At 41.5% G+C, this 17,458-nt stretch overlaps 1 protein-coding gene across 1 annotated transcript in view; it reads left to right on the forward strand.

The window, feature by feature from the left end:
• PLEKHG7 (pleckstrin homology and RhoGEF domain containing G7) overlaps window positions 1–14,677 on the forward strand; it is a gene marked incomplete at both ends in the record, with an annotated part of 36,516 nt that extends 21,839 nt beyond the window's left edge. Inside the window, 5 exon segments of the mRNA XM_080935380.1 lie at window positions 7,660–7,798; window positions 12,952–13,026; window positions 13,030–13,123; window positions 14,542–14,589; window positions 14,592–14,677. Of these exon segments, the coding sequence (XP_080791506.1) occupies window positions 7,660–7,798; window positions 12,952–13,026; window positions 13,030–13,123; window positions 14,542–14,589; window positions 14,592–14,677 (442 nt within the window).
• Window positions 14,678–17,458: the final 2,781 nt, after the last annotated feature.

The raw sequence follows: 17,458 nt of genomic DNA on the forward strand, positions 1-17,458 counted from the left end.
GCTATATAACCACCTGTGACATGGTTTTCTTTCATTAGTAAAAATGGAAGGTTCGCAGTTCACATTTTCATTAGCTTCTGCCTGCCAGAGGTCACACTCTGAGATTCTAGGTGTCAGACTAGTATGGAAACTGGTGTCAGGAACTAGGAACTAGGTGTCAGACTATAGTTTCAGAAGTGGCTGGGAACTGTCCACGGCTTCAAGGGCCAGATCTGTTAGCGGTTCCCTTTATTCTGGTGAAAGCCAGAAATTAACCAAAGATTTAGAGGCCAAGGAACCAAGATATTCAAGAGATTATGTTTGGAAAAAGAAGATCCTGTCTGTAATGATCTTTAAGCAGAGCAAAGACAGGCAGGATATATGCTCCCTGGTAAACAGTGTTTCTTAACAGCTACAGGGATGCACACATCTTACACAGCCCGAAAAACTTAGATGATACAGGACAGTTACAATGTACGGGACAGTTACAATGTTCTCTATGGAAATAAGGCTCTGGAGTTTGACCAGATCTGGAGAGGTTAAAATGTTTCTTAGAGAGAAGATACAAACAGTGATAGGGTGAGGGGAGCACTTTCTCCGGACTACAGTGTCTTCTGTGCCATACGGCTTCCTAAATTACCTCTGCCTGTAGTGTGTTCAAACTGGGTGCTTCTAGGTTAAAAAAAAAAAAAAAAAAAGTTGGTTTGGTAAACCTGAGTTCAAGTCCAGTATCCAACACTGACTTCAAGAACTTGTAGACCTCTGTATTTAAAGTTGGTCTTCACAAACATCATTTAACTAAGGTCTTGGTCTCTTTTCTGCTCCTGTCATAGAGTATCACAATGAGTACGAATGATGAAAATAAATGTGTTTAGCTCATACTTTTGGAGACTGGGCGTCCAAGATAGAGGGTCCACATCTGGCAAGGGTCTTCTCGATACATTCCAATAGGGCAGGGGACATCTTATAGACAGGTCATATAAGGAATCAAGAAAGAACCAATCTCGCTTTTTGTTTTAGTTTTATTTTTTTATTTGTATGTAAGTGTACATGTGTGTCCGAATGCATGCATGTGTGTTGTACCCACATGCGTGCATGTCCTGTAAAGTGCAGAAGAGGTTGTCACCTGGAATTAAAGATCCTGGTGACTGTACGGCATCACTGGTGCTGAGCTCTGAACCCACAGGAGCAGTAAAGGCTCCTAACTGCTGAGCTGTCTCCAGCTCTCAATCTTAAAATCTCAGCTATTTTGTTGATATGTCTTTGTTGTCTTGTTTGTCTGTTGGTGTTGGTTTGTTTGTTTTTGAGATAGCATTTTACTATATAACACTGGCTTGTCCAGAACTCCCTGTGTAGACCAGTCTTGCCTCAAACTCACAAAATTTAAATTGATTTCCATGTGCCCCAGTGGATTTGAGCACACATCTTACTTAAGGTTTTGTTGCTGTGAAGAGACATCATGACCAGGGAAACTCTTATCAAAGAAAACATTTCTTTGGGGCTGGCTTACAGCTTCAGAGGTTTAGTCCATTATCATCATGGCGGGAAGCGTGGCAGCGTGCAGGTAGACATGGGGCTGGAGGAGCTGAGAGTTCTACATCTTGAGCCACAGGCAGCAGACAAGACTGTGTGTCACACTGGGTATTGCTTGAGCATGGGACACCTCAATGTGTGCCTTATTAGGGACACACTTTCTCCAACAGGGCCACACCTCCTAACACTGCCACTCCCTATGGGCCAAGCATTCAGACTCTTGAGTCTAGGGGCCATATCTATTCAAGTCACCACAATACATTTGTGCTTCCCCTTGCGCAAACAGTATGAGTTTCCCAGAGTTGCTTGTGAATTGAAAACTCATAATTCAAATAGCAAGATAAATATATCAGAGAACTTGGTATCTTTAAAAATGGCAAACATTTCTGTAAAACAAGACAGTTATGCCAATATCTCTTCTAAATTGTTGCAGGTAAGTTTTAATGACAAGGAACCCAGAGGTCTACTGCTTAGTTTTATTATTGCTCTTTTGTTTGTGGCCATTGCTGTTGTTTTACAACTGTCTGTTTGATGTATTTGGATATTACAGATTCCTGCCCATCCGTGTCACCTGCCAGTATCTGGAAGCTCTGAGGCAATAGTTCTCAGCATGGGGTCTTCAGAGCATCTGCATCCGAATCCCTGGGAACTACTAAGATGCTCATCCCAGATCCTATCCTATATCCAACCCACTGAGATACCAGCTCCAGGGTAGAACCTGACAGACTCTAGGCAGTTCTGATGCCTGTTCAAAAACCGCCTGCTCTCTGCACTCAGTACATACTGTGGGGAGTGGGGGAAAGGAAGCTTGACTTGAGTCTTTCCAAACCTTGACTTCTGCAAGAGTCAGCAGAGTCAGCCCCTTTGTGCTCTTTATGGCTGGTTATTCCTCTGGATTCCGTTGACAGAATGAAGAGCAGGCAGTGCAAAGAAGAGAGTAGCTTCCCTAGTTCACAGTCTAGCTCTCCTGCTTGTGTGTAGTAGGACACGAAGCCCAACACCCAAGGCCCCTTTCTGCATTCATGGCGCACGCGTGAACACCTTTATCTTTATCCACAACAAAACATTTGCTTAGTTTTGAGCTTTCTGGAGGTAAAGGGCTTGGGGTCCTTGCAGAGGGAGGCAGAAAAGCTTGAGAACACAGCATGGGTGCTCTTTTATTCTCAAGTTTGTGGAGTTGGCAGATGAGAGCCTTTGGGATTTCTCTGGCACTGGGAAACACAGTGGGCCCATTTGGAGGGAATGTTCAAGAGAAATGCTGTTAGGATTCATGTACACAGCTGCGATCTCATGCTGGGGAGTTAGTTCATTTGCAGTGTGTGTTATGAAACATGAATGCCATGAGTAATATTGAGTAAAATGCTTAAACCCTGGAAATACTGATTCCTAAGTTGTTTTGTAAAATTATTCCCAGAAGATTTAATACTTAATATTCTTGCAAAGGGCATGCTTCAATGTTTAAAACCAAACCCAGTGGGCATTTGCTGTGTTTTTTTCTTAAAGATCTTCAGATAGCACAGAACTCATGTCTGTCTATTAGATGTGGGTTTTTGGATGCTCTTGGCAAACCTGAAAGAGTTTTAACTCAGGTGAGTCAAAGTAGGCAGATGCCCACAGTGATGTGTTAGAAGTCCTAAGTGTCTCAGGATAGTCCATGCTTGGCTCAGACCTGTGACTATTCCATATTATTCTCTCTTCGCATGATCTGATGTTAGTTCAGTATGACCTAATGGTCATATGTGAGTTCCCTTTATTCAATGCCGCATTTGCCTGTCATGGTGACTTATTTCCAAGACTCAGAGGGCTGAAGCAGGAAGACTATGTATCTGAAGCCAGCCAAGGAGTGAGTTCCAGGGCAGCTTTGGTTCCAAAACTGTATGAAAGTCCGTGGGAGAAAGTGGCTCCTACAGTACTAATTTCATATATGTTTAGCTCGGTGGAATGAACCTTTCTTATATACATTACAAATTAATACCTTTCCTCTTAAATAAATCTTACTGAGTCAGCAAAAAAAATCTGAGGTTTGAGAGTAACCTAGGCTACTTAGCATGACTCATCATAAAACAAATGAAACAAAAACTTTAACAACGACAACAAAAACAAAACAAAAACCCTCCAAAGCTTTCTTCATCTGAGTTGCCCATACTGGTAGAGCATTTGCCTAATATGCATGAGGCCCTAGGTCTGATCTCAAACACCATTAAAAACGAAGAAAAGACATTCTTTGAAAAAGAAGAAGAAAAAAAAAGCTTAGAAGAAAATGAACATTAGAGAGGAAGTAAGAGATACTTGGAGATGGTTTTGAAATAAGGAACATCTACCAGGCATGCTGGAAGCTCAGCTCATCACTTTGAGCTCTTGGCCCCAAGTGAACACTCACTGTTTTCTTCTTCTCTGACCTTATGCAAACCTATATTTAAGGATTCCCTAAGTAAGTGCTTCTGGTACTTCACCACTGATGGATTTCCTTCCAGAGCTCACAAAGATAAATCCTCCTGGGAGATCAGTTTCACACAACTAATAAATTCTTCCACATCCGGAGCTGGGTGTGGCTACTTGATTTCCTTTGTTACAGTGGCACTGGGAAGTTTCTGCCATCACCTTCCCATACAGAAACCAGCTCTTTCTCTATCAATCAATGCTTTCAAGCATAACCTGCCAATTCTGTTGCCCCTTGTTGCATTTCCTAAGAGCTTTATTAACTTTTACTTCTTTACTCAGGGAGGGATGGCCCACATTTCACAACCCTCTGTGTAGAGGGCAGAGGACAACTTGCAGGAGCCAGTTCTCTCTTTCCACTATGTGGGACCTGGAGACTGGACTCCTGTCATCAGGCTTGGTGACAGGTCCCTCTACCCTCTAAGGCATTGCAGTCCTCAGGTTTTTATTAACACAAAACCCTGCATGTGTAAAGAAGTAATTTCCAAGTCTGTTTTTTTTTAAAAGGGATTTCTATTTAAAACAGTTTTTATAGCAAGTAGTTCTGAGTGGGCCAATTACATGGCTCGGTTGTTCTTTTAGAAAAAAAGAGAGACACGAAAGTTTCAAATCCACCAACACCCTTGATGATACTTCTGCCATTGAAATGAGGAGAAAAAAGGAAAACGTGCAGCTGTGGGTTTTGAGTGCTCTTTATCCTCACGTTACTATCAGCACCTCTTCCCTCATGGCTTTTACTGTGATCTTTATAGTCCAGTCCCTCTCTGGATTAACACTGCATCAAACAAACTACAAACAAACATTACTGAGCACTTACTAGGTGTTCCATCTGAGAATGTTACTCTGTAATTAATGTAGAAAATTAGATAAGACCCTCCCTCAAGGAGTACAGTCTCCTGTGGAGCTTGGAGAATGACGCTGTTATGTAATCAAATTGAGAGAATACCTGCAGGAAAAACAGGAGTGTAAATACCGTAACATCCAAACCAGAACTTCTCTGTGGAGTGAGAGGAGGCCCGCTGACTACAGGCATATGCTTCCTGGTAAAAGATTTGGAACGGATGATATGAGGAAGAGAAAAAGCTAACAAGGCTCACATATACAGGAAACCAGGTAGGATGTGGCGAGCTCCCTCAGTCAACTTTGAAAACAGAAATTAAAAAAAAAACAATAATAAGGCTTTAGGAAAAAACAGTTAAATTTTGGAAATCAGCTCAAATTTCTGGATCACTCAGTTCTTGAGGTGTCGAGTTGTTCTGAAAGTATCTGTAAATAGTCTGGAGAGACGAGTTTTCTATCAAAGCATCTAGCCTTCTAAAGAGTAGGATACAAATATCCTCTTCCCTAAGGGTCTGTGCACACCCTGAGTGAAGATGTTCTGTGCTGTTACAGACATGCAAACAGTCTGTAAGAATGTCCCCTAGATTTAAACTGTTCTGCCACAGTCAGCGTGGACTCAGTTGACACAGTAACAAGCAGTCCCCAGTCTCATCAGCCTTGTGCCTGTCTCAAGTCTGCTCAGCTTCTGCTCAATCACTGTCCTGCCTCTTTGGCCTGTGCTGATGGGACGACCAGAACTGATAACGCTTACGGTTGCCATAGCAAAGATGAGAGTCTTTGGGGGAGCAGGTGTGCATGAGCGTCCTCGGACAGGGTCATCGGTGAATAATGATCAGTCTACCATGGTGTTTCCCAAGAAGCTCTTGAGCTGGGAAACTGGGACATGCTGTCATCAGGTTTGAGCCTTCTGAGGTGTTTATAGACAAGAAAACATGCTTGGAGTAAGTAGTTTCTTAATCTGGATAAGATCACGTAGCTAATAGGTATCAGAAATAGATTTTAAAAATAACTTTTATTGAATTTGTTCTTTGATTATTTTATATATGATATATGTATATCTATGGATTATGTATGTATGTATGTATCTAGCTATCTATAAAGTACATTCTGATTATTATAACTCCCATCCTTTCTAATCTTCCCTTCCACCCCTATTAGCCACATCCACCACCCAAGGCCCTTTCTTACATGCATGCCCTTTGGGTTTGGTGGTTGGTTTTGGTTTGCTCTTGTCATTTCCTTTGTTTAATTTTGAGATCATCTCTGTGAGCATAGGTTTGAGACTATCCGTCGGAGACTGGGGAGCTCCCCAGTGAGTACACAAGAGAAAACACTGACTGCCCTTCCCCAGGAATCCCTTGGGAACTAACAGGTCTGTGAGCTCCTCCTTAATCCATGATTGACTACTGACAGGCCCAATCTAGTATAGGCCTATAGTAGGCAGCCAGAGCCATCTGCTGTGACATCACTGTACCATTTCATGTTTTGGGTTCTAATCTCATCCAATCAGCATATTTTTTTATGAGAGGAAAGACTTTATTGAAGCATTATTTTGATTACAGAAACATCATATTTCTTATTGTTATAGTTTGAGAATCATTGAAGGAATACCCCTGACTTCAATAGTATGCAAGAAAATTCTGCAGAAACAACCAACATGCAGGGGTCACCACCACTTTAAAATGGCAACCCAGACAAAGACACTCAGGCCTCTTTTATAATAGATTACTACTAAATCCTTTCTGATGTCAAAACCAAGACAAGAACTCTACCAGTCTTCAAGTGTTACAAGTTAATTGCTTCTGAGCAGAAGATACAATATTGACTGGGTTTATCTATATAAAACTTCAAGGATAACTAAGTTACAGTCTTTAACTCTCCAGGAAGCTGTAAAGCTTGTGACAGATGGTGAATGTTTAACCAGATAATTACTTAGTGGATATGCATGTAAACATTCTCTGTTGTAAACCTCTTATTCAATTTTATGACCTGAATTTATGTGCAAATTTGTGGTAAACTTTTTACCATGTGATCATGCACTTTGAAAGATGTATAAGTGCTGAAGATATAGAACAGAGAAAAGCTTCCTTTCCCTTTTTCTTCCTGTGACTTTAACCTAGAGGCTGGGAGTTAAGGCACTGCAGTTTCTGCAGAGATAGAACCAAGGCTACGCTACTTAATTCTCCACTGTTTCACTATAAGGTCCCAAACAGCTGAGACTGCAGTTTCAAGCCTCAGAACAATTCAGACATGTAAGTCAGCTAGAGAAGCAAAGTGACTTAGACTTGAGATAGGAAAATGTTTTATTATCATATTGTTGGGGTTAGGTCATTTAATACCTCACTGATGGGCTGTGTTCCTGTGTCATGAATGATTAACCAATGTGGCCTATCCTGAGATAAGCCATTTATATGGCTGTCTTCAGGTTGTTGCTAAGGTGTGGGGTTTTATTATCTTGTTCCTGGACTTTGGAGTCTGCTGGTAGAGCAAATGGTTATGGCCTAGTTTCTGAGTGGAGACAAAATGGGATGAATCGGTCCCTTCATCATTTATTTTATTACTTCTATGTATATGAGGGCTGCTTGCAACCACATTCATGAATGCCCACAGAGGCCAGAAGAGGGCACCAGATCCTCTAAAACTGGAGTTACAGCCAGTTGTGAACTATCACATGGGTACTAGCAACTAAACCCCAGTCCTCCACAATAGCTGCCTCTACTCCTAACCACTGAGCCATCTGCTATCCCCCAGTGCTATCTATTTTTTAAAAAGCATGTGTTTTGTAGCATCCTGGCTTAGGTGCATACAGCAATAGTATTGTTATCACGGAGTCCCTGCAGAATCATGACAGCTCCTGTGTTCTTCCAGTCTCAGTAATGTCAAAGGGAGGAAGTGCTCTTTTAGCTCAGTCCTTGTCCTGCAGTCTTTCCTGGGGACACTCTGTCACAGCCACCAGATCTTCTGCCTGAGCTACTTTGCTGCTTTGTTTTATCTGGAGATCCTGGGGGTAAAGAGAAGATGTCAGTATTTACCTAAAAGTATGGTATCCATTTATTGGCTTTTATATTTTCCCAAACTTGAGGATTGGAAGATATTGGAAATTGTTATACCTAAATTAGGGACAGATAGAAAAATAAGTGATTTGAAGTTTATTTTAACTGCAATTCTGCTCTTCTAGTAAACATTACCTCCATTGTCCGCCTGCTCATTTTACATGGTTGTGTCTGGAATCCTGGTATCACAGTCACAGGCGTGAGAGATTTTTGGCTAGGATTTTTAAATGTTTGACTTATTCAAATGGTTTGTTTGTGGTAATGGGAACGTTTTAAGAAAACTTCGGGCTCTCTCCTCCAGCCGAGCAAGATGCCAAAAGGAAAGAAGGTCAAGGGGAAGAAGGTAGCCACAGTCCCTGCCGTCAAGAAGTAGGAAGCCAAAATGGTGGTCAAACTTTGTTTGAGAAAAGGCCCCAGAACTTTGACATTGGGCAGGATATCCAGCCCAAAAGAGATCTAACACGCTTCATCAAATGGCCACTATATCAGGCTGCAGCTGCAAAGAGCCGTCCTCTATAAGCGGCTCAAAGTACCTCCTGCCTTTACCAGTTCACCCAGGCCCTGGACAGGCAGATAGTCAGCTGCCCACAAGTAGATACCAGAGACAAAGCAAGAAGCAAAGGCTACTGGCCCTTGCTGAGAAGAAAGCTGCTGGTAAAGGGGATGTCCCAACTAAAAGACCACCTGTCCTCCGAGCAGGAGTCAATACAGTCGCCACCTTGGTGGAGAACAAGAAGACTCAGCTGGTGGTGATTGCCCATGATGTAGACTGGTGGTTTTCCTGTCTGCCCTGTGTCTAAAGATGGGGGTGCCCTACGGCCTCATCAAGGTAAAGTCCAGGCTGGGGTGCCTGGTCCATAGGAAGACATGCACCACTGTTAACTTCACACAGGTTAACTCAGAAGACAAGGATGCTCTGGCTAAGCTGGTGGAAGCTATTAGGGTCAATTACAATGACAGATATGATGAGATCCGCTGCTACTGGGGAGGCAACGTTCTGGGTCCTAAGTGTGTGGCTCGCATTGCCAAGCTGGAAAAGGCACAGGCTAAAGAACTCACCACTAAACTGGGTTAAGTGTACAGTAAATTTTCTGTAAATAAATATAATTACAAAAATTTTTTAAAAAGAGAAAACTTCAGTAAGGATGTACATTTTGTTGGTGACTTTAATTTTTATGTTTCTAATATATAAATTGGAAAACCAAACTCTGTTCGTACTTTTAATGACATTTCATTTTACAAAAATTTATTACATTCATTTGTGTGTATGTATATAGGGGCAGGCCGTGCAGAGTGGGTGGGTAGAGGTTAAAGGACAACTTGCAGTAATCAGTTTTCTCCTTCCACCAAGCCAGTTGTTGGATCAAATTCAAATCCGCAAGCTTGGCCCCAAGCACCACTGTTGAGCTATCTGACCAAGGCCCCCACTGCAGTTTTAACTAACACTGCTTCCTACTCTCCAGGACTATTTCCAATCACTAGGGAATTGTTAGCTTCATAAAACAAAAATGAAAAGGCTTTGGAGATACTACAAAGAAATTGCCTTTTAGTGCCCCATTGCAGGGCACAAGTTTCTGCGCACATACTAAATGAGGCTGGGTGTTGAGCCCTTACTACAGGCCAGGCATTTTTCTGTATCCCAGGTATCAGGTATCTCTGTCTACATGGGAGCTCTGTGGAATTTGATGTTTCCTCTTTTATCAGAGGCTTAGGTGAGTTCAGGCAGCAAGTGATCATGAGGCACAGGAATTCAGCCTTTTCAGAAGCTGACAGTCTCTTTAGAAGATGATAAGCCACATTATATTACCACCTGCCTTCAAATGAACTATGAATGGATGTTCTGTGTCTGCCTTCTTACCATGCATGTAAAGTTGGGTTTTATGATGTCAGTAAGGCTTCCCACTATTTGGAATCAATCGGGATAGTGCAGAGGAAGAGGCCGGGATTTCTGTGGCATGCCTTTTAGTACAGTTCAGCAGGCAGTGTTAAAAAAAAATGAAGAGTATGTGTGTGGGGGGGTATGATCTATGAAGGTGTGAGAGGCATGGGGACAAGGGGGATGTCTCTGGAGGGCCCATGTTGAGAATCCCTTCCCCTGAGAGACCAGCCACATGACTGTATAGTACAGAGTAGAGTTTATTCAGGACATGGGGAGGGGAGTTAAGAGGGTAGAGGAGAGAGAGAGAGAGAGAGAGAGAGAGAGAGAGAGAGAGAGAGAGAGAGAGAGAGAGAGAAGTAGAGGCTGGCCATAAGCATGTGGAGAGAGGGTAGAAGGGAATGGGGAGGGAGGGACAAAGGGAAAAAAGAGTGAGAGACCAAGAGAGCAGGAAAGCAAGAGAGAGAAGAGGAGGCAAGCATCCCCTTTTATAGTGTTAGATAACTGGGGCGGAGCATACCTGGATGTTGCCAGGTAACTGTGGGGTGGGGTTTACAGAATCCCAACAGACAGTAGCTGGGAACCCCAGAGCTCAGGGATCTGGAGTGCTAATACTACATGTCTGAGATATCACAGGCAATGGTGTGTGGGGAATGAAGAGAGGACAGGCACGCCTACAGAAAAGCTGTCACACTAGCAACTCAGCCCATGGAGGAGGCTGGTTAGCTAATCTTAGTAGGAGGTCTCTGTAGGAGAGCTGTCTTAGGTTGCAGCAATCCAGGAGGAGGAAGCTGTGTTTGATAGTTTCTGCAAAAGCCAGTTTTAGCTAACAGTCAACCCTTCCTAAGAATTGGTACTCAGATCATGGGGGAGGGGAGCTTTGCCATTCCTATGGATCTGAGGCATTGGGGCCCTTGACATGACTGTTCTTGCTCATATCTGCTCAGCACAGGTACATAAGCTTGGGATGGCTGTTTTACTCAAACCTCCCACCAATCCGATGAGACTGTTACTGTTGTCTACATTTGGTTAATGGTAGAAGAGAATAAACAAATTCCTCAAGTTGTTCCACAGACTGCCTTCCCCAACCCCGTGTGTCCCAACAAAACAGACTTGTTATAGAAATGTTTTTTTTTTTAACTTTTTGACTGTTTCTCTAACACTGAATATTTATTATAAAATAAAAATAGTCTCATTGATCTAATCCCATCAATGTAAAGGTCTTTTATGTGTAGTCTCTCTTGACAGAGAAGTTTTCTGATTTCCCCAGTGGAATTGAGAAATGAAACTGAGAGAGAGAAGAAAAACATACAGCTTCTCTCCCATAATTGTCACCCATTTTATTTGCTCTGTTCTGAGACTTTTCCAAAACACCAATAGCTTCTGGTTTTTCTGTCTGAATAGTCATCCAAAGTGTTTGCTGTTGATCCATCTTGTTTGGGGAGTGGGAAGCAGTGGGTGGGTGTTTTCATATTCATTTTGACTACCAATGAAGGCTAGAAATCAGGAGCTGTCCCTTGGCATATGACTCTGGGCTGTGTCTTTTGAGGGGATCCCTAGATGCTGCTGAAAATAAGCTACTGGGACTCTTCAGCCTGCCAGTAGAAGTAGAGGCATCACAAGAATGCAGCGGAGGAGTCACCTTAAGATCAGCCTCTTCAGCCATAGCTTTACTTCTCCACCTCAACGGCTCCCTACTGATGTCCCTACCAGGCTTCTCAAAGAGCAGCTCTCACTTTCTTCTCTATCCTCTAATGCAGTGAGAAGCACAGTACATCTCTAGTACAGCAGTTCTTAACCTGTGGGTTGCAACACATTTGGGGACCACATATCAGATATCCTGCATATCAGATATTTATATTAGGATATTACATGAGATATTACATTGCTCATAACAGTAGCAAAAAATGCAGTTATGAAGTAGCAACAAAATAACTTTATGGTTGGGGGTCACCACAGCATAAGGAACTGTATTAAAGGGTCACAGCTTTAGGGAGGTTGAGAATCACTGCTCTAGAACCTTTTGCAGTTCACAGAGGAGGAGTCTGAGGCCCAAAAGGGAATGTGTTCCTTGTAGCCCGGCTTCTTGAGTGTCGTGAAGCACTCATGGCCCACTGTCCATATGAAGGGTGTGGGCAAGGCAATTCTCGGCAGGATCTCTGAGGGAAAGAGAGTTCCAAACTCTCTCACATAAAAACTGTTTCTCCCTCCTCCTTCCTGCTTGCTCTGTAATTTAATGTCCATGTAGGTCAATTCACTTCTTGGAATTCTGTTCTCCTTTCCTTTTTATTTATTTTTATCATTAGCTTCATCCTCCCCAGATAGGATTTTATCAAATAAGCAAAATTCCTTCTCTAGCCCTTCTCATTCTCAAATCCTGGTTCTCATCTCTCCTGCACATCACAGAAAGAACGGGAGTAAAACCGGTGAAACCAGAAACCTCCTGTGGACCAAGGAGTAGAAGACAGAGGTAAAAGAGAACTCTCACTGTGAACAACCTGAATGGGAATAAATCATATTTCTACCACATGTAAAGAATACTTTGAAGATGGGTTACTGAGTTTTCCATTCTCTATCTAAGTCTTGATTTGATGTCCTCCTTTCTGGGGACTGAGAGGTGGCATCAGAGCTAATGCTGGTGAGGGTATCTTTATCATTGCAGAAGGCAGAGCAGCTGAAGAACATTCTTTGTTTTCTTCACCTTGAAAGTAACAATCCTTCTTGATCACATGTAAAGATCTAGTTCAAAACCTCTGGATTTGATATGGAATTTTCAAAATCAGAGGCTAGATTGGTATGGTGACTCAGACCTGTAATACTAACACTTGAAAACTCAGGATAAAAGATCTCAGTGAGGATCGTGGGTTATAAAGTTCAAAGTTAGAATAAGCCATCTAGTAAAGTCTTTCTTTCCAGAAATCAATCAATCAATCTGTCTGTCTGTCTGTCTGTCTGTCTGTCTATATCTATCTATCTAAAGCGAATCCATGGCTTAAGAATTTCCCCAGCAACTCTTTGGTGCATCCTATTAAATCTGAAGACCTTTTCCTGGTCTGGTAGGGTGTTGCATTTCTATAGTCTCAGAAAGTAGAAATGAGAAAGGTGTTCTAAGTTCAAGGCCAGCTTGGTCTACATACATTCTAAGTGACCCAAGATTACGGAGTAGGTATAGGCTTCTCAGTGCCTCGACAGACAGGTGGTGTTCTCATGAACTGCTTCTGCCTTTCCCAGTGGCGTGGACAAAATGAGCAATGCAGGTGTCTTCCTCTGCTTGACCTGCTAGTGGCTCCACTGTACAGGCTAACCTGATACTCCACGTTGCTGAGCAGTATCTGGAAATGGAGTACACACTCCACTAAGATTAGAATCTACACCATTAAGGAAAAGGTGGAAAAATCAATCTGTAAGTCCCTGTGATGTGTGAGCTTGAGGGAAATGTCAGGGTGATCTGTGGTTTATGGGACCTTTGGGTCTTCTATCTCAGAAGGTAATTCCACTGATGTAAAGTCATGATTCAAGGTAAGTGCATTATGAATCAAACATCACAACAGTGGACTCTGGTCACATCTTGGAAATTGGATAAAACACTAGCACCAAGTTCATACAAGACCCAGGTCTATCCCCAAGGCCTTTACAAGTGAGTTCAGGGAAGAAAATGTCCCTTTCCAATGACTGAAGAAGGTACTCTGTCTTTACCATCAGTGCCCATCCATCACAGAAAGGAAATGAGAAGCCTATTCAGATTATAAACTGCCATTCACATTTTTAAAATGTCTCTAGAATCAAGAGTTATTGTAAAAATAATGTCAACTGAAGCTTTAGTACTAAAATTGTGGCAGGCTATGATGATCCACTTATATATGTGTCACTGCATAAACTCAACAAAGTTCATGATTTAAACCCATAAAGCAATAAAAATAAAATAAAAATAATAAAATAAAAATAAAAACCCAATAAACTATTATTGCACATCAAAAAGAGAATAACTTGATAAATATCAGTAGAACAGTAATTATATATTTATGTTCTCTTGCAAATTTAAAAGTAAAAGAGCCACTTACTTTAGAGAGGGGTTCATTTTTCTTTTCTAATCTCTAATTCAAATTTCAAAAATGATTTAAGGACTTAGAATTGACTTTATCATTGTAACAAAACCAAAGTCAATTAAAACTTTCAGAAACATTGATTGTTATTGTGCATTTGGTTAGGTTTGAGAAGCAGATCAAAGTGAGTTCCCTGGAGAATTTTCAATGCAAGATTCTCATTTATGAAGGGTAAGCTCTCTCGGTGGCTTACTTTAAGTCTATGGTCTTTAAGACAACTAGTTCTGAAGGCTTCTACTTCCTGTGGAATTCTATGGATCCATGGTGTATGCCTATGTTTTCCAGAATCAAACCCCAAAGCAACATTCTGTTAAAAGTTTTAGAAAATTAACACAAAGTTTGAGTTCTTACCAAAAAAAAAAAAAAAAAAAAAAAAAAAAAAGCTGATTACCCTTGTCATAAAGGGATGTGTCTTTGAAGCTGGGAAAGAATGCTCTGTTTGTTTACGAATTTTTACACACACACACCTTCCAGGTTTTTTATAGTGATGCAATCAGTGAAGTTTTATTGGTATTGCTTTTCTCCAGAAGAAGTTGGTTTTAATTCAGTAAGTTTCCTAAGACATGTAAGCAACAAAGAATAAAGATAATGAACCTACAGTATAGCTTCTCTCTAGGGGCAAGTTGTGCTTCTAAATAATGATTGCCTCTCTCTGTTAGAATTTATGCTCTGACATTATATGCACTTAAAAATACACTGGGTATATCTTGCCTTTCAGGGGATCTTGAAGGAAACATGAACTTGCTTGACAACTTCCAAAAATGTAGACACTGACTGGAGATATAGTATGGCCTCCACTTTGGGACAAAGACAAAACAGCTTTTCATTTCATAGGTTCAAAAAGGATCAGTTGAACTCCTGACCTTTCTCTGAAGTCCAGAATTTAGGTGGGAACACATCTCTGAATGTCCTCAGCTGTCCACTTGAAGAACTGTCTAGTTTAGCCCATCAAAGGTAAAGTTTCCCCCCAGTGGCATTAGATACAGGGACAAAGCTGTCATCATGCCATTCTTGGTAGGGTTCTTCTGAGAGGTTCCCCTCTTTACCATCACCAGTTTCACCTACCAGAATATCCAAGTATTGTGAACTTTCTACGTGAACTCCAGTGATGGAATTCGCTGGCCCAACTCCTTGAACACATTCATTTCCATTTCATAGCGATCTCTTATTTTTCTAGATAAGTATTTCCTAAATATCCTTTTATTTTCTCCCTTGTTCTGTCAGAGCTTGAAGAAGCACTTTTTCAAAGAACACCTGACAGAAAACCTCTTGAAACTAACAACAGGCACCTTCTCTAGAAAGGGAAATTAAATCCCACAGATAAATAAGTGACTTATTTAAAAACACAGCATCTTAGCCACATTGTTGCTTACCAATGGCTGTAAGCTAATGGGAAAGAGACATTGTACCTAAACCTTGTTTCAAGGTGAGAGAACAGCATGAATCTGACAAGGTCCAGTGTGAAAAGACATTTCACTTTGCCCCTGTAATGCAAGATCATCATATTTAGTTTGTAAAACCATTGCCAAAAGAAAATGTCATCCATGAAGAACTCACCTCAAGGTGTGATGTTGCAGTAAATATTAAAAATATATAAAATGTTTATCTCTTTATCAGCCCTAAGGTCTCACTCCTCAGACCTGAATTCAACTCTCAATCCACAAACCCTCTACACAACAAGATTGGATCAACTAGACAAAGATACAAACTGCCCTTCTATATGAGATATTAGACCTATAAAATCCTTAATGTTCATAGCTATTTAACGCCAATCAATCCCACCTGGGTCCAGCTGGTCCTTGGGAACCTCCATGCTTCGACGACCTCTCCTTGTCCTCTGACCTCCTCAGACCTCGACTCTCTCCCTCGCCCTGCCCAGTCACTGGCTTTCCTTTATTTTACTAATTAAAATGGGAAGGTTCAGTTGGAGTTATGTGACTAGGCAGCCCTTCTTGGGGAAGTGGAATTAACATTAAAATACAACCAGCTTCAGGACAACCTACAGTGTGACATGCAGTAAACTTTCACTTGTGTCATCAAGTATCACCACTGTCCTGTGTTTCGAGTGCGTGAATGTGCATGTGTCTTCTGACAGAGCAATCAAGCTACCAGGTATTTGTTGAGGACCATTAAATAGCATACATTGGACTAAATAGAACCCCTGAAAAATATAAAATAACGACTCTATGATTCTTTCCTTCTAGTTGGGAAGTCTGTTCTATTATCAGAATACAATGCAAATTCGAGTCTTTCCTCTCAAACACTTAGCAAAGACTTCAGGCTAAATCAAGAGCAAAGATGAGCTTTGGGAACTAGAAAGCACGGCTTGGCAGAAAGACAGGAAAGAAGACAGGGAAATGGGGCATGCAGTGGGAGATGCTAGGCAGATGCCAACTAAGACTAGACTCTCCAGCGTGTGCAGAAGAAAGAGTCCACTCACACCTCACCCTGCCTGCTCTGATCTTCCCTCTTTGTTGTGAGGAATGAGTAATTTCGAATAAGGATAAGTACTTCAAAGAATTATGGACACAAAATCTCTATCTGTACATAGTGTAATGATGATGGGGTAGGGGTGGAGAGAGAGCGAGAGTCAGAGAAATGCCTGTCAGAAATACAGAGTTCCTATTTATTCATTTTCCTACAAAATCTTGATTGGGTACCTGCTGTGTTTGTGAAGCCCTCAGGGACACAGTGGTGCCTGTTCAGGAAATATTATCCTTCTTCAATACGCAGATTGAAGGTCTCGTCTTTTGGGGAGAGAATACTGGCAGGTGTTAAGTATCAGTACTTAACAGCTGTCAAATATGGGGGACAGATAAGTTCAGTGTCTTATATCAAAGAAATCCATACCCTGTCTCATTCTTGGGGAATATAGAGATGTTATGTTTAAAATCATCTGCAGATGTAGAACTCTGGCTTTAGGGAGGCTTCATTTCATGTTCAAAGTCACATGTAGGAGAACAGCAGAGTCCTGGCTCAAACCTGAGACTCGGATTGCAATTCCAAATTGCTTTCAATCTTAAAAAAGAAAGTAATATTCTAACCAAACAAACACTTTTTTTTGTTTGTTTGTTTTTTTATCCCCAGAAGGTAGTTTTCCTAACTTGGAACATAACCATCCCTATTAGAATTCAGGCCAGATGCAAGTCACATAAACTGCTTCCAGCAGAATGATTGGTCTTATTAATCAGAAGAGTGAGTGCATGCAGACAAGCAATTGAGGAAGAGCTGTTGCACCGGAGGAAGCTCAGCTGTTCAGGCTATTACAGAGCTGGAGTTGGGAAGGGATGCTCTGGGACAGCCCTCACTGAGACTCTGTGGGCCAGTGCTTGGCTCTGAGAGGAATGAGTTTCTGTTGTTTGAGTCACCAAGTTTAGGGCATCTTATTATGCCAGCCCTAGCTAAAAAAGATCTAGTGCTATCTAGACTTAGTAACCAGACACAGATATAATTACTTAAAACAGTAATTTTCAACCTTCCTAATGCTGTGATCCTTTGACATAGTTCTTCATATTGTGGTGAGCCCTGTGCATAAAATCATTTCATTGCTACTTCATAAATGTAATCTTGCTATTGCTATGAACTGTAAAGTAAATATCTTATATGCAGGATATCTGATATGGTACCCTCAAAGG

This window comes from Micromys minutus (assembly GCF_963924665.1).
Source record: "Micromys minutus genome assembly, chromosome: 22".
NCBI classification, from domain to species: domain Eukaryota; kingdom Metazoa; phylum Chordata; class Mammalia; order Rodentia; family Muridae; genus Micromys; species Micromys minutus.